Source organism: Lissotriton helveticus, chromosome 9 (assembly GCF_964261635.1).
Source record: "Lissotriton helveticus chromosome 9, aLisHel1.1, whole genome shotgun sequence".
Lineage (NCBI taxonomy): Eukaryota > Metazoa > Chordata > Amphibia > Caudata > Salamandridae > Lissotriton > Lissotriton helveticus.
The window spans coordinates 578342389-578366389 of NC_136070.1; the positions used below are offsets into that span (position 1 = coordinate 578342389).

At 46.6% G+C, this 24001-nt stretch overlaps 1 protein-coding gene across 7 annotated transcripts in view; it reads right to left on the reverse strand.

Annotated features, from left to right (window-relative positions):
- The window catches only part of RCOR2 (REST corepressor 2), a 248168-nt gene that overhangs the window by 96320 nt on the left and 127847 nt on the right, over positions 1-24001 (reverse strand). For all 7 annotated transcript variants that reach the window (XM_078660543.1, XM_078660539.1, XM_078660542.1 and 4 more), the window contains exon 3: positions 18186-18242. In XM_078660543.1, coding sequence (XP_078516669.1) covers positions 18186-18242 — 57 coding nt within the window. The remainder of the gene's footprint in view (positions 1-18185; positions 18243-24001) is intronic.

Genomic DNA, 24001 nt, shown 5'->3' on the forward strand with positions numbered 1-24001 from the left:
TCATTTTCCTCAACAGAAACTCTACCCGCTATAGGGGGGGTAGATAAGTTCTGGGCGTAGTTGGTGCCACACAGGGCATTCAGCTCCTCCCAGATGGACATAATGTGAGGAAAACAGAGCTGCAACAGCAACAATAAAACGGTACAGTGTGGGATCAATAATGGTAAGATACAGTAGGACAACTCGGTACCTCCACCTTCGTAGTAGACAAGAGGGGTGGCCCGTCCCGGCCTCCTTGTGCCTCTGAGGGCCACAGAGGGCCCGCCCTTTGCCCGGGCTTAGCCGTCCGCAACGCGGAGGGAGCTGCTCAGCTTTATGCGCCTCCGTGCGCGTTGGTTCCCGGAAGTGGGCGTGTCCGCAAAGGAGTCTGGGAGCTGTAGTCTTCCCCCGCTGCAGCCCCGCGATGGACTCCGCGGTGGCGGCAGGGAAGACCGACAGCGTCAGGGCCCCAGACGGTTAGTGCAAGCAAGTGGCCAAACCACCCTCCAACAGGTCAGTGTCCGCTGGTATGTCCCCCGCTCCTCAGTGGGAGCTGCTCAGCTTTATGCGCCTCCGTGCGCGTTGGTTCCCGGAAGTGGGCGTGTCCGCAAAGGAGTCTCGGAGCTGTAGTCTTCCCCCGCTGCAGCCCCGCGATGGACTCCGCGGTGGCGGCAGGGAAGACCGACAGCGTCAGGGCCCCAGACGGTTAGTGCAAGCAAGTGGCCAAACCACCCTCCAACAGGCCAGTGTCCGCTGGTATGTCCCCCAGGATGGACGGAATGCTGGACAATGCAAACATTCACCCCCAGTTTCAAGGATCTGGGTTTAATCCATTTTTCTTCTGCTCACCACCCCACCCCAGTTTGGACCCAGCCATATGCAAATTAGTCTTGACCCTGTTCCTTGTGGGAACAGTCCAGCCCGAACTGCCAAGCCAGGTCCTCCCTGGACCGGAAACAAGCATCCTGGGACCGGTTTCAGGGCATCACCCTTCATCAGCCAGGCTAGCTTGAATCCATTGGTGTAGTGAGCACGGGACCCACATCTGGGCATACCCTTCCCACTTAAGGCGACATATGCAAAAGAAATAATTGATGCACGGAATGCTGGACAATGCAGACATTGACCCAGAGTGGGACGGGTATGCCCAGACGTGGGTCACGTGCTCCCCATGCCACTGGAGTCAAGCTATCCTGGCTGATGAGGGCTGAAAGCCCGAAACCGGTCCTAGGATGCTTGTTTCCAGTCTAGGGAGGACCGGAATTGGCAGTTCGGGCTGGACTGTTCCCATTGAGCGTAGGATCAAGACTGATTTGCATATGGCTGGGTCCAAACTGGAATGGCATGGTGAGCAAAACAAACAATAAATCGATGGATTTAGCCCCAGATCTCTGTACTGGGGTGAATGTATGACATTGTTCTGTATTCTGTCCATCAATTGTTCTATTTGCACCTTCACTTTATCACCATGTGGACTAAGGAATGTTTTTAAGCAAGTCTACTAGGATCACTGCATAGAGTACAGAACAGCCGCAGACGGGTATACTTCTCACCACCATCACTAGGTAGCATGAAGAACATCCCAGCCATCAACTCTTCTTCGCCGTATCACTTTGTGAGATGAGCATAATTTTTAGAAATTACTCTCATTGCACATAATATAGACCTCCCGCCGACTGGCCAATCCCAACCTTCCACTATAACTGGGTGGAATAAAGAACACACCAGACATTTCCATCCCTCCGCCACTGGATCACCATGCGGAATAAGGAACATTTTCAGACGTTTCTATCAGAATCCCTGCACCGAATACAGAACAGCCACAAACACGTGTTCACTATCACTGCTCAGAATAAAAAACACCCCAAACACTAGCACTTCACAGAATAAAGCACGCCCCTATATCTTTCTACACCTCCTACCACTACACAGGATAAAGAACATGCTAGATATTTCAATTCATCCTTTTCCCTGCACGGAATAAGGAATATCCCCAGATCAGACATTTCTATACCCCTCTCACTGTAAGATTGTGAAATAAATAAAAATTTGCAGGGTCTTTATCCGCATCAACTCACAGAATAAAAAAAACGCAAGACAATTCTTATCCCTCCCTTCACTATTACTACATGGAAGAAAGACCCCCCCTCTCCCTAGACATTGTTCTCTCCCCCTTCCTCACCGCATCGCTATGTGGAATAAGGAATATTTTCAGAAATGATCTCACTGCATAGAATACAGAACAGCGACGTGAGGCCCTCCTCCCACTGCAAGTGCATGAAATAAAGACCACCCCAGACGTTTCTCTCCCTCCCTACATTACCACATAGAATAAAGAACACCCCAGACATTTCTGTCCCTCCCCACATTACCCCTGCACAGAATACCACAAACGTTTCCTTCCCTCTCTACACTTCCATATTGCCACTGTGCAGAATACAACACCCCAGGCATGCCTGTCTGTCCCTACATTACCACTACATGGAATAAATTACACTCCAGACATTTATATCCCTCCCTATTTTAACACTACATGGAATAACGACCACCCCAAACATGGCTACCCATCGCTACATTACCACCACATGGCAAGAAGACCATCACAGACATGTCTATCCTTCCCTAAATTACCATTACATGGAAAAAAGAACACCCCAGACATGTCTAGCCTTACCTAAATTACCATTACATGGAAAAAAGAACACCCCAGACATGTCTAGCCTTACCTAAATTACCACTACATGGAAAAAAAGACCACCCCAGACATGACTAGCCTTACCTATATTACCACTACATAGAATAAAGACCACCCCAGACATGTCCATCCTTCCCTACATTACCACTACATGGAATAAAGACTACCCATACATGTTACCCCCCCTACATTACCGCTTCATGGAATAAAGACCACCCCAGACATGTCTATTCTTCCCTACATTACATCTACATGGAAAAAGCCACCCAGACATGTCTACCTATCCCTATATTACCGCCACATGGAATGAAGACCCCCCGCCCCAGACATGCCTACCTATTCCTACATTACCACTACATGGAATAAAGACCACCCAGACATGTCTATCCATCCCTACATTACAACTACATGGCATGAAGACTGCCCCAGACATGTCTATCCATCCCTACATTACCGCTACATGGCATGAAGACTGCCCCAGACAGGTCTATCATCCCTACATTACCGCTACATGGCATGAAGACTGCCCCAGACAGGTCTATCATCCCTACATTACCGCTACATGGCATGAAGACTGCCCCAGACAGGTCTATCATCCCTACATCACCACTACATGGAATGAAGACCACCCCAGACATGTCTATCCATCCCCACATTACCCCTACATGGAATGAAGACCACCACAGACATCTAACCATCCCTACATTATCACATTGCCACTGCACTGAATACAACACCCAGACACTACGAAATGGGGTATGTTTTTATTTACAATTCTTAATTGCAGCAGGAAATGTGGCTATCACAATGAATTGATTATGAAATGTTGATATATTCATGGCTGTTTTTTTGGATTTTTTCGCAAATTAATTAGGATTGTTGAGTGGCGAAATTTGTGTCTTCTCTATTTTGTTCTGTATTTTTTTCAAATGTGGAATCAAAAAACGATAATTCGCACTAATCACTTAATCATCTGTGCACCTCATTGGTTCCCCGTGGCACAGTGTACAGATTAAAGATTCTCAGTATGACACAAAGTCTTTTTTACAATTACCAGATAATACTTGAGAGAAAGATGCTACTTTGCTGCAACACTGAGATTTTCTTAATCCCCGCTATCTAGCATCCCAAAGAAAAAATGAAAAAAGAATCCCAAAGAAAAAATGAAAAAAGAATCCTAGGCCAGCCTATTCCTTTCTGAAACCACCCCTCCAGAGCTCTAAAACCTTAGCTCAGAAATATTGAGACTGTCAGATTATGAGACACCATCCATTTCCCCAGATAAATCAGCTCTGTAGCAACCATAATGCTTGCTCGGTTCCAAAAGGGTTACTAAAAACTTAATATAACAGTAGTAACTTTTATTTTTATTTTGTAGTATTCTGAGCTAGACTTGCACACTATGTGTTGATTACCAAGTAATACCCTCTTAACAGGACGCTAGGTTAGGGGTTGAAGCAGTGCTACATATTTCCTAAGGACAGACTGCTACACTGTGGGTGTAGGTCCTCTCTTTATTCTAAATCAAGACAAAGTCGAGAAAATCCATGCTTTGATTTGCACGTAGCCGCTGTACACATTTATTGCTGCTGCATATGGCCTTTAAAACCCATCTAAGCTTTTCTCTTGTCAGAATGACACTTGGGTATGTCTGCTCTTAGATGCTTGCCCAAAACTGACACAGCAGGCGTAGGTTTCTGAATGCTCTTGTCATGGCTACATTACTCCTTATAGAGATTATTGCCTATAGTTTCTGTGTAAATAGTTCTTGGGTGATTTTTGAAGGACAAGTATACACAATAAGTGCTTTCTTACATCAAGATTCATGTAGGGATAGAAATTTGTATAGAAAACATTTATAAATATTTAAAAATAAATTTACTATGGATGGGATCACTAAGAGTAGCACAGGTCAAGGTGTAGAGCGGTCACCAATAAGGCAGAGGGTCAGATACTGTGTAAACCTGAAGTTTCAGTAATAGTAAAATGTTGATGCAGAACTGCTGATTTCTCATTAGCAGAACTGTCGATGTGCAAGCATCCATTGACTTGGATGTATGACATTACAACGCATGCTTTTACCACGCATGCTGTTACAAAGCAAGTATTACAACGAAAACCTTTACAACGCATTACACTTGGGGGTGCTGGATAGTGAATAGTTTAATTTACTATTCCAACTCCAGTCCCCGTGGACACTAGGGAAGGTGTTGGATAGTAAATTAAAACTATTCCCTATCCTCGAGCGCCCCCCAGTGTAATGCGTTGTAAAGGTTTTCGTTGTAATACTTGCGTTGTAACAGCACTGCGTGGTAAAAGTTTCGTTGTAAAGGATGTTTCCCATTGACTTACTTGAGATGCTGTGGGACCAGCAAGCTTTGGTAATTCTGAATATCACAACCATGGTCTAGCTAACGAAATCCAGCTGTTGATACCGGCAAGACAAGTTTTGAATTGCCAGCATACGCCCAATACTTACGTATTTGTGCTTATTGTTTATCTCGACCTTACAAGTAACTATGTGCCATGCTCTAAGAACTGTGTAACCTTTGTAACGATGTAACCTGTAACTATGATCTGATGCTCATGTAAAGTGCTCTGATACCTCCGGGTCTAGCCAGCGCTATATAAAACTTTTTAAATAAATAAATAAATAAATACTGGAAGAAGCCAGACACAATCTGAAGAGCTATAAGTTGGTCCCAAGTACTCAAAAGTACTTACGGCATTCAAGATCCCTGGTAGACCACACAGTCAAGAGATACCAATGAGATGAACATAAAATGAAAGAGCAATGGACAAAAATTCAGGCTAATTCTGTGATGTCTAGACTTCACTACACTGTGGATATTTAAAGAACCACTCTACTATGGATATTTAAAGAACATTAATAATTAAATAGTTGCAGTTAAAAAAAAGAAATCACCTGAAGCAAAAATTGTATTTGAGAAATTTGCATCGCCTTATGCTGCTGGACCTCCGCAAATGATAAGTCTACCGTCAGGGTCTGAATTTCACTCACTACGTGCAAATGGGACTGCCACTAAAAAGCAGTTTTCTGTGATAGGTGCTTAGTGTACTGTGTGTTCAAATGGTGATCCTATTAACCTGGATGTCGTTGATCTATTCTCATGCTGGTTCTAGTGAGTAGATGACCACCTATTTTTTTTAAAAAGGTCGACGAGGCGCTTCAATAGGTCATCTACGTTTGCTGAGCAGTCAGTATAAAAGAGGATCTAGAGCCTGATGTGACCCATTCCCGTGGTAAGGCCTGCCAGCTTAAATCCTTCTGTGACTGCTGTATGTAAAACACTACGGTGGCTGCTGCGCCCTGGCATCTTGTTGTTTAATAAAAGTGCTCTACAAATACAATTGGTTGTCGTCTAAGATGGCCCTGCTGGCCAATGTCAGCCTGTTAAATTTCACTGTAGTGCATACCACCTATCTCTATCCCAAGACTTAAGTTTGTAGGTAGCCCTACCCACCCAATACTATACCTGCTGTCATCTGAGCCCAATACGCAGGACCATCCAGATATAAAGAATCGACATCATGGAAGCAACTCCATCGGCCTTGTTAGGTGTGTATAGAAGTAACTGGAAATAAACTTTGTCGGAACTGCCAGAATTGAATCTCGCAACCGAAACATGCACATCAGGACACTACAATTTGCGGCAAAGTAGGAAGGGCTTCTCGCATTAGAGCCTTTCAAGCAAATAAGGGGTGAAGGAGGCTCCATGCAGGCTTTCTACCATCAGACACCTCAAGGAGGGGAATAGGAGATGAAGTTGTGGAGAGTAGGGTATACATGCAAAATCCAAAGCTCATCTTTTGCATTGTAATGGCAGATGACCGTTAGATGACCATTTCAGAATTATGGTGCAAGCCACGTTTTGTGACCTGCATAACACTAAATATATTTGGATTTAAAAAGAACAAGGATAAAATCGCCAAGTTGAAGAATTTGACTGTTGTGTACTCTGTATATTGCATTCAAAAAGAATTGTTGTGTGACTTCGACTAATATTATTTGAAAGTGACGTATATTGACATTTGATATTTGGAATATCTTTACTCATCCAGTACTCTTTGTGATTATGAATACTAACAGGTGTTTCTTAACCTGATTGTACATTCTATGAAGAGGCTGGTTGTAGTACTAGGGGCTTTAAAAAAGCACTACCTGCTTATTTTGGCTCTGGAGAGTAGCCCAGAAAACTAGTTTCAATTGAGACCCCTCTAGACCATCAATGGTTATCTGCTGCTTGGTTGATTTTTGCATTTAAGGCTGCCCTCAGTGTGATGCATTACAGGGACTTCATTCTACCACATGCGAAAACTTGCTATTAGGTAGCCAGTGTTATGGTGCATTTGAACGTATAGTTTCTTACCTGTCGATGTAGTTTTGCAGCTTGAAGACTTTCTGGATTCACTATGCTGTGCATTATTCCGCCATCTTGTGGTTGGATCCGGAATTGCAGTAATTTTTCTTATTTTATTTTTTCGTGGCCCAGGTGGGCGTCGACATACCACCATTTGGTGTCCTTCGTGACGTCTACGTGCTTCCTCCAGAAGCTCCCACCTTTGGTTGCCATCTTCGGATTATTTTTTCATGTATTGTGTTCTTCTTGGTTTTCCTCATATTTTGTAAAGTCTTGTTCATCTTTAATCCCTTTCCTCCTGCCTCCTTTCTGGCGGAGGAGGGTGGGTTCGCTGGTGAATCCAGAAAGTCTTCAAGCTGCAAAACTACACCGAAAGGTAAGAAACAATACGTTTTGCAGCGTGAATCTTTCTGGATTCACTATGCTGTGCATAGCCTTTGTAGCAGTTTGTCCTTATTGTGGTGGCTGGGTGGAAGAGGAGTACTGGTTACTGATTATGTGTTGTAAGACCTTCTGTCTCACTTGCGCTTTTTTGTTCATTTAGATATCCACACAGTAGTGCTTAGTGAACGTGTGCACTGACAACCATGTTCCCGCTTGGCAAATGTCTTGGATTGGTGTGTTGGCCAGAAACGCAATTGTTGCTCCTTTCTTCCTTGTTGAGTGAGCATGAGCTGCTCCTTGTAACAGTTGCCGTGCTTGTTTGTGGCATAGTTGTATGGTTTGTGCAATCCATTGTGCAATGGTATGTTTGGTAACTGGTCATCCCAAAAAACGGCTAGTGAAGGAAACAAATAGTTGCTTTGTTTTTCTGCACTCTTTTGTCCTTTCTATATAGTGCATCACAGCCCTCCTGGCGTCCAGTGTGTGCAGCGCTCTCTCTGTGCTTGGTTTTGGAAAAAAAATAGGTATTTGGATTGATTGGTTGATGTGGAACCGAGACACCACCTTTGGCATGAAGTGTGGGTCTGTTCTCATTATAATTCTATCACTGTATCTGCAGGTAGGGCTCTTGTAGTGTTAGCGCCTGTAACTCACTTACTCTTCGTAGTGATGTGATAGCCACGAAGAAGGTCTTCTTTAGTGTGAGCATGTGAAGTGTAGCCTTGTGAATCGGCTCAAATGGTGCCTTCATCAATCGAGTCAGCACCACGTTGAGGTTCCATGCTGGCATTCTGTTTGGAGGTGCGATTCTCTTCGCTCCTTCTATAAGGATTTCACGTTGAAAGTTGGATCAGTAACGGCACCGAACTGGAGCGCGATAAACACATCCGAGCCCGATGGCGGAAAAAAACAATCTAACAATGGAGTCGATGCCCATGTACACTATTGTCAAAAGGAGGAGTCACCTATCTCGTGACTTCCAAAGACTTTTCCAATACAACAACAAATGCAAACATCCGGGCCCAACACCAGATGGCGATCTATGCACAGTGTGTGATCTGCAGCTCATATGCCTCGAACATCTTTTTAATACTTGGGAGGTGAAGAAGCTTTTCCCCGTTTCTCCTCTTGTGTAAGCCACTATCGCCGCTAAGTGCACCCTTAGGGACGTGTAGCTTAGTTTACTTTGCAGTAGATTTGTTAAGTATTTTAGTATTGTTGACTCCCTTGTGATTTTCCTTTGCAGTTTCTCTCTAATGCACCATTCTGAGAATTTTCCCCATTTTGCTATGTAGCATCTCCTTGTGGTAGGCCTTCTTGCCTCCCTGAGCACTGCCATTGGGCTAGCCAGTAGTTTGAGATGTGCAAACTCTAGGTCTTCAGGAGCCATGCCGCCAGGCTGAGGCTCTCTGGGTCTGGGTGTAGCACCCTTTTGTTCTGCATTGTTAACAGGTCCCTTCGTTCTGGGAATCTGTGCGCTGGTGCCTGCACCATCTCCACTATTTGTGAGAACCATGACTGTATGGCCCACTGAGGTGCTATTAGTATCAGTGATATGTTGCTGATCCTGCATTTGCTGAGTACTCTGTGTATCAGTGGTATTGGAGGAAAAGTGTATGCAAATGTTTTTGACCAACTTATCCATAGCGCATTCCCTTGTGACCGATGGTCGGGTTGTCTGGATGCGAAGTGTTGGCATTTTGCATTTTGGTGTGTTGCAGATAGGTCTATTTGAGATGTACCCCACTTCCTGAATACTTCCTGTAATTCCTGTTGGTTGATCTCCAATTCGTGGGATGCTGACGTCTGCCTGCTTCCACATTGTCCTTTCCTGGGAAATGTATTGCTAGCAGGTCTATCCTTAGTGGAATGGCCCATGACCATATCTCTTGCGCTAGTCCTGATAGTGCTACTGACTGTGTTCCTCCTTGTTTGTTGATGTAGAACATAGTTGTGGTGTTGTCTGTTTGGATTAACACCCTTTTTTCCGTACAGCTCCTTCTGAAAGGCTTTTAAGGCTAGGAACACTGTCTTTAGTTCCAGGTAATTGATGTGCTTGACCCCATCCTGTTGCGACCATTGCCCCCTCACCATGAGCTTGTTCATGTGCGCACCCCACCCCAGCTGGGAGGCGTCCGTTGGGATGGTCACTGTTGGAGTTGGTTGTGTGAATGGTTTCCCCTGTGATAGGTTTTCTTTGTTCCACCACACTACTTCCTGATGCATTGCGTGTGTGACAACCGCATTGCGTGTGTGACAACCAGTAGATCTTCCCAACTCCCAGTTGCCTGTGACCATTGCTGCTGTATCCATTCCTGGAATGGTCTCATGTGGAGTCGAATATTTTGGAGTAGGTGATGCATGACGCCATCATTCCCATCAGCTTGTTCACCGTTCTCACTGTCAGAACTTGCCCCTTGCGGTAATGACGTGTTTCCTTCAGTATCACCAATGTTCTCTTCCTGCTGGGGAACACTTTGGCCTGTATGGTGTTGATCTCTGCCCCATAGAATATCTGGATTAGCTCTGGTTCTGTCAACGATTTTCCCCAATGGATTGAGAAACCCAGTTGTGTCAGCGTTAGTATTACCTGCTGGATGTGTTGTTTGCATTGGCTGTACGAACTTGCCTTTACGAGCCAGTCGTCGAGATAGGGGTATATGTGTATTCCTGGCCTTCGTAGGTCTCCTGCGACAGTTGCTAGGCATTTTTTAAACACCCTTGGTGCGGATTTCAGGCCGAATGCCAGTACTGTGAATAGGTAGTTCGCTTGGTTGATCACAAACGTTAGTAGGCATTTGTTTTTGTAGTTGATTGGGGTGTGTACATATGCGTCCTTTACATCTATAGTGGCCATGAAATCCCCTTGTTGTATTTGTGGTATTACCTCTTGTAGGGAAGTCATCTTGAATCTTTAAGTTCTTACGAATTTGTTCAGGAACCTTAGATCTAAGATAGGTCTTAGTATTTCGTCCACCTTTGGCACCAGGAAGTAAGTTGAGTAAACCCCTTTGGTTTTGTGGCACCACCTCTATTGCCTCCTTGCTGAGCAGTTCTTGCGCCTCTAGTCGCAAGAGCGCGAGCTCCTTTGCTGAGTGTGCCTTTCTTCTTGGTTTTCTGTTGTTTATCTAGCTCTATACAGTATCCGTATTGTAGGATGTTTCGTATCCATTTGTCGGATGTGACCGTCCTCCATTCCTGGATGAAGTCTCTTATTCTGCCCCCCACTGGTGTTGTGTGTTTGAGGTACTGTTTGTTGTTGAACGTTCGGTTGCAGTTTTTTCTTACGGCTCTCTGCCCACCCCGAGGTGTTGCTAGGGTGGGGGTCGGTTTCCTGGTGAAGTAACTTGAATGAAGGCATTTGGCCTACTCTTCGTGTTTGTCCTTGTCTGTTTGCGAGCCCTCGAAAGGACTGTCCCCGGGGCTGGTACTGCCAGTTCTGCTGCTGCGCTCCCTGCAGCTGCTGGCCTTGGTTGTTCCCTTGGTAGCCTTGCTGGAACGTCTGGTGCGATGTGATAGGCACGTTGCCTCCCCTACCACCTGGCCTTCTTGTGGGTGTACCCCTTCTCATTCCTCTGAACTGCAACGCTCCCATGGACCTTGCGGTCTCGTTGTCCTTCTTGAGCTGCGCTAATTTGTCGTCAACTGGTGTGCCAAAGAGTTGCTCTCCGTTAAAAGGTATTTTCAGGATGTTGCTTTGCACCTCTGGCTTGAATCCAGAAATTGAGCCATTCGTCTTCTCTCAGTCACTCCTATCATCATCAGTCTGCTAGATGTTTCTGCAGCATCCAATGCCGATTTTAGGCATGTGTTCGCCATGCTTTTGCTCTCTTCCACCAGGTGAGCTGCTCTTTGTTGGTACTGGGTTGGTAGATGCTTTAGGAGTTGCCCCACTTCTTCCCAGTGTTGGTTTGCGTGCCTGTTGATCAGGGTGTTGGAGTTTGCAATGCGCCAATGTATTGCCGCATTTCTCTCCACCTTTCTCCCTGTGAGATCAAACCTCCTGCTCAACTTGTCTGGAAGTGGCCCGGCATTAATGGGCACATTGGCCCTCTTCCGAGCCGTTGCTGCAATTATGGAGTCAGCTGCTACTGACCCTTGGATGTATGCAGGATCCTTTTATGAATGTTTATACTTCTTCTCCGTTCTTGTAGTCACAGCCTTGCATACTGCTGGTTCCTTAAAGGCCTTTCTTCCTTGATCCAGCACACCAGGGAGCATGGGCAGGAATTGGCTCCTAGTTTGTTGAGGCAGTAGTCTCCAGGAGAAAACATGTCTTGGGCTTCTCCTCTTCCATTTTCACTTCATACGTCTGTGCAGCCTTTTGGACGACCATATTGTAGATCCCTATGTCATCTGGCGGCGAGGGCCTCGAAGGGTAAGTGTCTACCCCTTCTTCCGGCGATTCTGCATCGAGATCTTGCCATTCTAAGTCTTGTGCTTCCAAGGACGTCGAGTCCCGGTAGGATTGCTGCTCTTAGACTTCATCCTCCTGTTCCTCGACTGGGTCGGGTGTCCTCGTCGTCTTTCGACTTCGAGCGCGGGTTTCGGCAGGATGGTGTATTGGCTCATCTTCTCGTCGAAGTTCCTTCTCCGCTGCAGGATGCTCACCATTTCGGCTTGGAGCCTCCTCTTCTTCCTCTCCATCTCGGCGGCATGTTTGGCGTCGAGGGTTGGAGCGCCTCTCTTCGAGGCAGTCGATGTAGGCCCTTCCTTTTTTGGCGCCGAGGTGTCCTTTTTGAGGGCAACCTTCGACGATCTTGGTTTTTCAAGGGCTTTTGCCAATTGGGAGTCCTTTTCGAAGAATCCGCTCGGCTGTCTATCCTTGGTTGCTGTTGCCTTCGTCGAGTGTTTCGGCGGCAATGCTCCGTTCGAGGATTTAGCTTCACTCCTACGAGTGTCGCTTGGGGCTTTAGCTTTAACCTTTCGAGTGTCACTCGAGTGTTTAGGGGTCGATGACTCCCTTACCTCCTTCGATGTCTTCTTATGGACTTCAACGACCGTGCAGTCCTCCGGTCCTTCAGCGATGTTGTCCTCTCCACTGGAGAGGCCCAAGTCTCGGAGAGATGGAGGTGGCCCCTGCATGTTGTGGTTCGCCCTTCTCTGCCTCTCCCTTACTCTGAGGGTCTTGGGTGTGAACGCTGAGCACGCGTTGCAGTCTTCGCTGCAGTCTTCGCTACTGTGGTCGAGCGGTAGGCAGAGGTTGCAGACTGGATGCTGGTCCTTCTGGGCGTACTTGTGGTGGCAATTGGTGCAAAACTTGAACTGTGTTTTGTCCATCCCAGCGCTCAGGGAACCCCTGCGAGCACATTCTCCGTAGAACATAGAGATCTTGGTCGAAAACCTTCTCCCACGTCGTCCCGATTACCCGACCTGTAGTCCAATGTATCTGAAAACTTGATTTTTGTCGATTTTCTACGATTTTCCTTAATTCCTCTTCCAAAAACTCTGGAGCTCTTCGGCAACGATCCAGACCCAACGGTGGAAAAAAGAACATAAAGATGGCGACCAAAGGTGGGAGCTTACGGAGGACACCAAATGGTGGTATGTCGACGCCCACCTGGGCCACGAAAAAAAAAAGAGAGAAAAAAAAGACCATAATTCCAGACCCAGCCACTAGATGGCGGAATAATGTTCAGCATAGTGAATTCAGAAAGATTCATGCTACAAAACTTAGTTTGTACATTGGATCTGCAATCTGTAATTACCTTATTTAGATGTTCTCTTTCTGACTTAAGTAGAATCTGCTTCTACTCAAAAAACTGTGTCTTGGTCTCTTGGGTAGTTGCACATTGTAAAACACTCCCAACTCAGAAATGTCACACCTCAAGTGATCTGGTGGCAGTCTTTTCCTGTTTTAAGGCTGTTGGATCAAAGTGTAATAATATTAAGGACCTGAGACATATTTGAGATGTAGTGAGTCATGTCAGGTTTATTAATGTGTTGGCTGAGATGGGGAATTGAGGCCTTCTATGATCACCTGAGAGGTTATCCAGGTGCTTGGGCAGGTGTGTAGTCCCCAAGGTGCTTATATGAAGAGCCAAGTCTTCAGCTTCTTGCGGAACTCAAGAAGTGAGGAGCAGGCTCAGTTGTGCTGAAGGAGGCTGTTCCATGTCTTGGGTACAATGTAGGAGAATTAGCGACCTCCAGTTTTGCTTTTGAGGATGCGAGGAGTGTGTTTGTGTGCAAGTGAGGTGGAGTGTAGGTGTCTGGTGGATTGGTGAAAGTGTATGCAGCAGTTCAGGGGTTCTGGTCCTGGGTTCTGTAGGGCTTTGTATGTGTATGAGAAGTTTGGATTGACTGCACTTGTAAATGGGGTGCCAGTGAAGCTTCCTGAGGTGCAGTGAGGGGAGTGTGTCGTGGGAGGTTGAGCATTAGTCTTGTGGCGGTGTTTTAGACAGTCTGGATGGAGTCAGTGTAGGAGTTCTTTGGAGATTCTGGTAGAGAATGCAATACTTCCCCCCTGCGGAGGTCCCTGGGGGGGAAGGATAGGGCTTCCCCCCCAGGGACCTCCGCAGGGGACCGGGCAGACACCCCCCCCCCATAGCCAACGGCAATAACGGGTTGGGACTGCTGCCAGGAGATCCTTCCTCTCGGGTGGCTACATCCAATAAGGGTGGCACCGGAAAAGTCATCACGTCGTGGGGCAACCTACATGTTTCACACACCTCCCTTTGAGAGGGAATACCCTTCCCACCATGTTCGTCTGTAACTACCAGGCTTATCTTTTCACTGGAGAGCTTGGGGACTGCATCAACATCTAGACGATTGGAAGCTCCCCCCCCCCTGTGATCAAAACCATACTAGCCGGTAGATTACTATTTTCAAGGATGCATGGAGTTAACGTGAGCTTAGGGCAAGATGTAGAGAATGTGTCATCAGAACAAGTTGAACAAACTAACCCAGGGGAGAGTCAATCTACATCTTCAAGGCAGCTGAATCTGTTGTAGGTGGGTGCCCCATTCCACCAGCTTTGAGTGCCCTGCCAACCGTCTCCAGTCACCATTATCCCATCCACAATACCCGAGATTAAACCCATACCTAAACCCCGGTATAAGGCTCTCGAAATCAAAGCTAATAACACAGAACGGAGGTGTCTAAACAGTTGCCTGCGCAATCTGTATCAGCCCAGAAAGATACGACCGCCCTGAGGGCTAAAGAATCTAAGACACACCAACATAACCTACAGGGGGTCAAATCTAGGGAGGAACAGCGTGGGGGTTTTATAGATCTTCCCCAGATGTAAGGCCGTATGTAGTGGTGTTAACAGGAGTTCCGGAAATTGCCTATCACCATCGGGAAGATTTTGGGTCATTAAGAAATAAGGTAACACACTGGCTGAACGAAAACAGGCCGCTACCCAATCATCTGCGAAGTAAAATTCTAATGGTGCGAAGGGTACCATGGATAGGTACTTCACATAAATCTATTCCAGGTGATTGTATTATTGTCTCATTTGAAGACCCAAACACAGTACATCATATATGCTCATGGAATAACTATGGGGGGAATTTGCCCATTGAAGTTAAACCACTGACTCCTGCAGGAATGAATTGGTCCAAGGGAAAAAAGCTCCCTAGGCCAATCGGAATGCCATATTTATTTTAATTGGGTTCGAGGGACTCTTGCAAGAGTCCCCAGAACCCAACCATCAAGATATAAATATATTTTTGAACCCTCATTTAAAAAAAAAAAACAACTACTTATCAGATTTACACCACATTAAAAAAACACAAGTACCATTATCTAGCTTCCTGCCAAATTTGGTGCAATTCGGTTAAGTTTTTGCTATAGCTGAAGAGATCGATGGAAAATACATGGGGAATTTGCTTTTTAGGACATCAGCTTTCCATGCACAAACTAGTCAAAAAGTAGCACCTTTTTGGGAAGTTTCATGGAGATTTGTCAAACGGGGCCAAGGTCATTAGCAACACAAAAAACACTTTTCAAATGGAACAGCGACTTAACTATAACTACCCAGTTGCAGCCGCTACTGGGACACAACTGAAACCTGCGTAATATGGCCCAATATTGCCAATGAGGAGTTCCGGTGACATTATAAAGCATGAGTGCAAGGACCATATCACACAGTACCTGTTAAGTATTTTATATTACATGCTTAGTTTGAAGTAAACAGCTTTTTTGAGCTAACCACCCTAAACTGCAGCTAACAATTTACACTGACTGGAATTAGAAAGTTTAGGTTTTATTTACCTTTCATGAATAGTTTTGATAAAACAGTGGTGAAGAGGATCCGTGTTTTAATGCTCATCTGTTTTAGCAGAGGTTACATTATAATTATGGATTCACCACGTGACATTTTGCCATACAATTTACAGATTCTGCCAGGTGGTTTGTAGATCAAATGGATGGAGACAATACTTCCAAAGAATATGCTGAATAATTTGAGTGGGTTTTTGTTAAAGACATCACCTTTCTCTATAATATGGTCCTCCAAATCGCATATTCCTAGTAGCCCTGACAATGTTAAAGCTCTGCAGCTTGGCTTGGGGGCTGTCATGATAATGAAAACGATATTTCACAAGGAATGGTGACATTTTCCTTAAACACTGCACTTTTTGTAATAAGAGTGCTCAAAAATATGATACACATATACACAAATCTATCATCACTGCAGGTTTCAGCAATTCCGCTTGCTGGGATTACAAAGCAAGTGCAAGGATGCATCTCAGAAACTTGAGAAAATGCCGAAATTGTTAGCCCTGTATGTTATGTTATTCATCACACCATCCAATTTTTCACCAAAATAGTATTGCCACATCACTTGTAATCCATATGCGGCAAATAACTTCTATTACAAGCTGCATAGGGATTACGAGGCTACTTACAACTGGACCCTATAGAAATCCTTCATTTTACGTAAAAGAAGGCAGTCTTCATACTTTCTATATTGCTTTCAAGCCATAGCGGAAAGAGTGCTTTCTACAAGTATATAACATCCTTTACTTTTGCCACTGGGTTTTATGCAAGCAAGGCCTGCTTTATTATATCTGCAACTTTTTATAACTATACAGTTTGTTTTTATATATCGTGTTTTTTAGCTGGGGTGTTTCATTCTTCCTGATGAATTGGGTGTATTGGGTCTCGCTGATTTTAATTAATGATGCATTTATCGTATAAACCTTTATAATTTACTGAGTTAAAATCGAATAAAGTGAATCTTGACTGCTTACTGCTGTTGGCACAGATTGGAGAGTGTTACACCTGCATTGAATGGGTGCCAGCTTTGAATGTATTCAACATTTTTCCTGAAGACTATCGATGCAAGATAACATGACATATATAACCCAACATGTCTTTTGCCGATTCAAAACAGTTTGCCTTGCAATCCTTCACAAGCACAGACGTAGCCTAATTATAATTCAGGGTGTATTTTCGTTTATTTTCTCTCCAAATTATTTATTTCAAAAAGTATTTTTCATTTGTTTTGCACACTATCTGAATACAGTTTTATTCCACACTTTGGATCCCTGGACCCAATGTAAAGGCAGAAAATGAACTCTGAAGATAGCGACAGCCTTGTGTCGTTGAATCCAGGACATGGCCCAGCCGAGGTACACTTCTGTTTCACTTGAAAAATACTGAAGGCAATTTTAGTTCTAGCCACTAGGTGGCCAGTGTACACACTGTGCGAATCAGAACAGAGCCACAAAATACAAAGTCATTCTGGACAGGGTATGGGCATAAATGCAAACAAGCTGGCATTTATCCGCAACTATCGAGTAGATCAGCATCTTAGGTAAAATGCTAACAAAAACGTAAGACCCAAGACTCTTGCAGACATCTCAATACACTATCCTTCCCTTCAAGTCAAAGGTCTTTGAAATACAGAACAGCAATAAAGAAATAGAGACGGGGGTGGTGGGAGTTAAAGTAGAACGCCTTTTTCTGTAGCCCTCGAAACACATTCGCACAGCCAAACCAATGTTTAGTCCTAGAGAGAGAAAAGGGACTACCAGCCCTGAGAGAACAATCATGCTCGTTGTTCTCAAGGTACGGTCGTGTCATCATCATCCTCAGTAAAAACAGACTCACTACCTGCTTGCCCTTAGGCAATAAAACCAAATTATAGAACTGTCATTCATTGTAGCATTGGGGTAAGTGGCAAACGGGGAGGGGTGGGGGTCTGATGAAACGTTACACTGTAACCAAAAAATGCACACAAAAAAGGGCAGCCATGACATGGCCAGGCAGTTTAGTGTGGACGATCTTTTTTTTTTTGGTCATGGTTAAGATTGAACTACACATTGTTGGTCCCTTTCTGGAATGGAACAGATGAGCTAAGAACACTAGAACAGGATGTGACGCAGAGTATGAGTAATTAGCATTGGCCAATATTAATCTAAGCATTCCAGCCATTTCCTTTTCTGTCCTCTAATGGAGACAGGAGAGTGGTCGATGGATCTCCTGCTATCTCTTCATAGATTTGAGAAAGTACCAGGATGGTTCTATCCCTTCCATCACACTGTGTCACTGCAAAGAACAGAGAGCACCCACAGGCCTTCAGATCACTTCAATCGCACTGCATCACTGCGCGGAATACAGAACACCCACATACATCCACCTTTGCTGTGCCACAGTTGAATCACAGATGGCAGAGGAAAGCGGAGGAACCCCGAGTCTCTGCTCCCAGATCTGTCTTCTCGTCAGAAGACCATGTGTCTTCCCCAGGCACCAAACATCAATTCTGACAGATCACAAGGAAATTGAAACTGGCTGCGTACCTGGTTTGCATTCGGGAATCATCGCCTGGAAATCGCAGCCCACTCGGATCATGCTGTCTGTAAGGAACAGAAGAGGTAGGAAGGATTAATACCGTACAGACTGCTTGTGTTCTCCATGCTTAGTGCAGTCATCACAGATCAACACAATTTAGAAGTGTGCTATCATCCAAGAACAAGCGAAAAGAAAATGGCCAGCTCAGATGTTCAAGGTTTATAAGTGAAGGGTACAGCAATATCGACTGACCGACCATGGCGAGCGGTGGGGTGGATAAATCAGGTACTATATTGACTAGAAAGCATCAACACAGAAACAGTAGTGAGAAGACTAATGTTGGTCCTAGAGCAAGGTCTAGTAGCAGTTAGGCTTAAGAGGATAAAATGATGAGAGAACACACCAGTGCTCAGAAAGTAATTGTTATTGATAGAGGGGACAGCATAGTGTAGAAGTTGTGGAGATGCCAACAAGAGCAGCGCCACTGGTGGATGGGAGGAATGGTTTAGAGATGATGTAGTGTTTTCTGTGGAGAGGAATGTAGTGCTAAAAGTGTGTGGTTAGGACAAGAACGTTTTATTGGTGGAGAGGAATTTGGTGTTAGAAGTCAGAGGGCCAAAATGGGAAAAGGAATTTGTGGAGAGGGAAGCAGTGATCACGATACACTAGTGGTAGAGCCGAGGAATACAATTATTGGTGGAGGGAGTTGTAGCGATAGAAGTATGGACGCAGTAGAGCGGACAACATGGCGTTTATTGGTGGAGGAGAGAGAAGGTTACAGATAAGGAGTGGCAGAGTTTAAAGAAAAATACAGGTGAAGAGGAGAATATTGGCGAGTCTTGTGTAGCTGAGAAAGCAGCAGCTGCAACAGCAATGCTGGTAAACAGAGTGATTTGAGTGTTAAACATAGGTAACTGCAGTAGAGCCTGGGAAAGCAATACATTGAGAGTATTTTCTTTGTATTTGTAAAGCAGAGCCTTGTGTTCAGAGAGCAAGATTGCTTATCCAAGCAAAATAAAGTAAGAACCTCCATGAGTACTGAACTGCAGGAACGTGCCCTTTTTGTATGGTTAAACCCCCGCCCCCTGCCCCCCCCCACACACACACTCTTTTTATTCCAAATGCTGATGGTTATGACTGATGCCTTTATGTCCCTATAGTGGTGTTCCCACTTGGAAACTACTATACGTGTTAGCGGTCCTTAGGATAACATGGGCTGCCACCGAGAATTTGAGGGGGGCAGCTTCATTATGGTACTGCCGAAATAGGTCTTGCTTGTTATCAAACAACGTGCCTTCTTACCCCTGGAAATTTATCTTGTGCCCTGGGTGACATGGCCTACACCCAGGTGACAACCTAAGAGGTTGCCCACCTGGTTGCCCAGATTTCTCTGTGCTCTGGCTGGCAAGCCCACGCTGTTCCACGCCTACTGCAACCAAGACAGGGTTCTGACCTCCTGCCAGTCAGTGTGATCAATCCTAGGAGTTAGGAACAATGGCTTGGGCAGGAAGGCGGTCACACCTCACTCCTCCCTAACAGGCTATTGAAGTGGCACATCAAGACTGAGCTACAAAGGCTGCAACGTCTCTAATATGCATCACGGCTGACTCCCAGTGGAGGGAACAGTCCCTGCCCAGGCACTTTCAAACCCAGGCGGGCAGGAACTTAGCTATGCAAGGAGGTGTACACCCACAGAAGGCTAGCTACACCTCCAGGTAAGCAGCCTGGTCTGTACACCACAATTTGATTGCTGCCATCTTTAGTAATCGGTACAAAAGGGGGTGGTAATGGACGGAGCATCTGAACCAATCAAACACTCACACCCAGTCAAAAGATCTGGGTTTAATCCATCACCGTTGTTTAGCCCACTCTGCCACCCCAGTTCAGACATGGCCATATGCAAATCAGTCTGACCCTGTGCCTCATGGGACAGGCCAGCCCTAACTGCCAAGCCATGCCTTCCCTGGACCGGAAACAAGCTTCCGAGGACCGGTTTCTGGCATTTCAGCCGTCTTCAGCCCGGCTCGCTTTGTTCGCCCTAAGTGTGGCAGGGTAGTCCCTTGCTCACATGGCCACTGGATTCAAGATAGCCTGGCTGATGAGGATTATGAATCCGAAACCGGTCCCAGGATGCTTGTTTCCGGTCCAGGGAAGGCATGGCTTGGCAGTTCGGGCTGGACTGTTCCCATGAGGCACAGGGTCAGACTGATTTGTGGACCGCATGGATCCCCAGAGTGCCTCGCTAGGCAGCAGGGGCCCCTGGACACTCAGGAAGACCTTATAATCAGGGAGGTGTCCCCCGGTGTCAGAGCACAAAGAATCCAACCTCGGCATGCAAGCGATGAGCAAGACGGCGGCAGGCATGTGGTGTCGCACGTGAACAGGCTAAGAGCAGACTGCGCATAGGCCCTCGTAGCACCATGTTGGACTGGGAGCATTCTGGACGTCGGAGGGGTGCTGAAGCAAGCCATGTGTCCCCCAGGCCCGGAATGCACGGTTCTCGACCGCGGACAGCCTTAGGCTCTCAAGATGGCTATACCCACGAGACGGCGGAGGTACCTAGGCCAAGGTGAAGAGGTGCGACACCACATAGCATATTTCAGCCACACTGGGAAACTGATGTCAGCGGACTCGGCACCTTGCTGGAAACCACCCAGTGAGGGGCACACAAGTTGTGAGTAATTATTGGCCACACTATGATCAGCATAATCCATGAGTGAAGGACTCTAACTACCAGACACCCAGAGTCAGCACTACGTGCCCCCCCCCAAAAGCTGGTACGCCCCTGTACACGACGACCTCTGGCAGCTGGGGGTCCAAGAAGAGCAGTTTGGAGGGGACGACCGGCTTTTCTGCTTCTACTGCTGAGGGGGGGAAAGAGGGGAGGAGGAGGGGGGGGGGAAGAGAGTGGAAGGGCCTGCACACTTGAGCGATGTACATGTTGGAGCCTGGGAGGCCCCTGCACTTACCTGAAGACATCCCGTGGCTGACTGCTGGGTACCTGGGGCCAAGCCTACTTTTAACAGGCCATGGTCACAGTCTGCCTGGGAGCCACCGTATAACGTCCATATGGGAGGCCGCATCTGAGCAACACGCAGCTTGCTGTGATCCACAACAAGGGTCTGCCTGAGACCCGACATCAGACCCTTCGCATCTTGGGCAGACAGCACCCTTGAAGCTGCGGGGACTGCGACACCAGAGTTACTGGGCTTTCCTTCAGCGGGCGAGAATAAAAGGACTTGCAGTAAAACCACGGAAAGCCTTCAGTTCGTGGCCCTGCAGGGGTATCACACTAGCTCAGGGATCTCCTGAGATAATGTAGGCCGCCCATGCTGGAGAGAAGTGAAGCACTGGAGTATTGGGGGTGCCCGATGCAACACACGCGTTATCAGGCACTGCAGTACACCACCAACGTTACTGGCACTTGAGGCACTGAGCCCGCGTGTACTTGAAGCGCCGCTGTGAGGAGCACCCCCTACCCACTGTCGCAGTCTACGGGAGAGTGGAGACTACGACCTTTCTTCCGGAAGCGGGCAACAGGAGTACATGGACGGACATGGCCATCGCCCAAGCCAAGTAGTAACACTTCCTAAACGAGATGCAGACAAAGGCAACTGGGAGTCAAACATGGGACAAACCTCTCCCCACCTGCTCAGAACAGCATGCACAGGGAGACAAGGAGGGCCCGGTGAACCACGCCTTTCTGTGGGCACTCCAGACTGTTCAAACGGATCTATTGCAAGATCTAAAAGAGGTTAGTGGAGAACTGCCAGAGATGGGAGACAGAGTCTCCACACTAGAGGACCACTAGAAGAGATGAAGAGCTCCAGCAATAAGTTATCAGACTCAGGGAATAGCATATTGATCTACAAGCCCATGCCTAGGACTCCAAAAACCGGTGAGATAGAACAACATACGAATCAGGGGGGCCCCAACCAATGCTGAAGAAGCAGACATCGAATCTTACTTGAGGGCCTCCTCATCCAGATCCTGGAGGCTCTACCCGACAAGGAGATACAGCTCGACAGAGTGCACAGAGCGGGTCCCCCACGTCCAGAGAACAACTGCCTAGTCGACATACAAGTCTGTGTCCACGATTTCCAGCTTAATGAACAGATTCTATGTAATGACAGACTTTACAACCCCTGCAGTTCAGAGAACACACGCCGGTGCTGTATCAGAATCGGTCGGCCCTTTCACATTGTTTTTCAGTCGGAAGGGAGGCTATATCAGCTTGGATCCCTGACAAAGGGTTGCAAGGTGCTACAGATCAAAGAGCCGTCCGACAGTGACCAGCAGGCCACTCCTAGACAATGAAAGGCCAGGAAGCGCCTTCGGTATCAGAGGGAGGCCGGCATCCTTCAGAGGTCACCGTCCCAAACCAGATACTATGGCTATGGATAAGTGAGCGGTGCTGGAGATGCTCTCCTGAGACTGCGACAGGCAAGAATATACCTAAATAAGGCTGGGGACCCTATATTGGGTGCGATAATGGAGGGCTGGGCCTGACGGGGTTGAGTGCGGGGGGACGGGGCGATAAAGAGGCCAGAGTTTGAAGAGCTATGGACCCTTACACCCAAGTATTCCTTTCAACTATGTTTCTGTTGTGTTTTTGTTATGGTTGCCTTTTAGAGGGCGGTGTACTTGCCAAACTAGGGTTAGCCACCATATTTGCCATCTCTGGGCCCACACAGACTGGTCCTTAGAAGGGACAACAGCCTGGGTGAGGTTTTCACTCTTTCCTATCACACGATAAACTAAACGTTATCCCCCTTAATGTGAATGTGCTTAATAACACAACCAAGCGCCAAGCAATCATATCATACTTGGGACAGACTTGTGTCTCCTGCAGGAGACACATCTGGTTTCTGGTGATTGTCAGACACTGGTCCCGGACCTTCCAACAACAATTTTTCTCATATGCGGCCAATGAAACAGCGGGAGTGGCTCTCTTGGTCTCACAATCTTTCCGAGGGAAAGTGGGTGCTAAACTAGCAGAGATTAGGGGCAGGCTATTGACAACCTTTAGAGTGTAGAAGATTACACCTTCGTAATGATTTCCGGGATGTCCTCTCAAGATAAGGCAGTCCTGATGGGTGGACCTGAACCTTGTGTTCCAAAGTGAATGGGACAGGTTGGCGTCCAGATCCAGGGGTACCGGGGCCTCATCCCAGGAGGGAGTACAGTGACTACAGGAGATGGGGCTGAGAGATATCTAGAGAGAACAACACCCCCAGACTCAGGACTATGGGCCATATGTATAAGCACATTTTCCCATAGACACAAAATGGGTAAAACCACTTGATACAGCTGGCCCTATACCTTTTATTCCCCATGTCCACAAGACTAATGCCCACCATGATCAGTTCTTGGGGACCAGGGTGCTATATACCCGCCTCAACAATAGAGGTAGAACCCCACTTCCCTTTCTACCATGCAGCGGTGTCTCTCGCACTAGCTCTCCCAACTTTACAATATAAACCCAACTTGAGACTGAGGGAAACCCTACATCAGAGACTGGAAGTGGGCGAGCAGATTACACAAGCCATCACCAGTTATTTAGACATAGATGGTACAGAAGACAATCTGATCCCGCTCCCCTGGAGACGCTAAAAGCAGTCATCCGGGGGGAGCAAATAGTGATCCCCATGCAGATAATAAAGTACGCTGTGAAAAGCAGGAGAAATTGCACCAGCAAGTACAGGAGCTAGAGCGTACATACAAACGTATGGTGGGCACCCCACGGGTCTGGTAAGAACAAGAGGTGGCAAGGAAACAGCTGGCCGGGCTGGATTTAGACATGGCAAACTAGGCATTCCTTAGA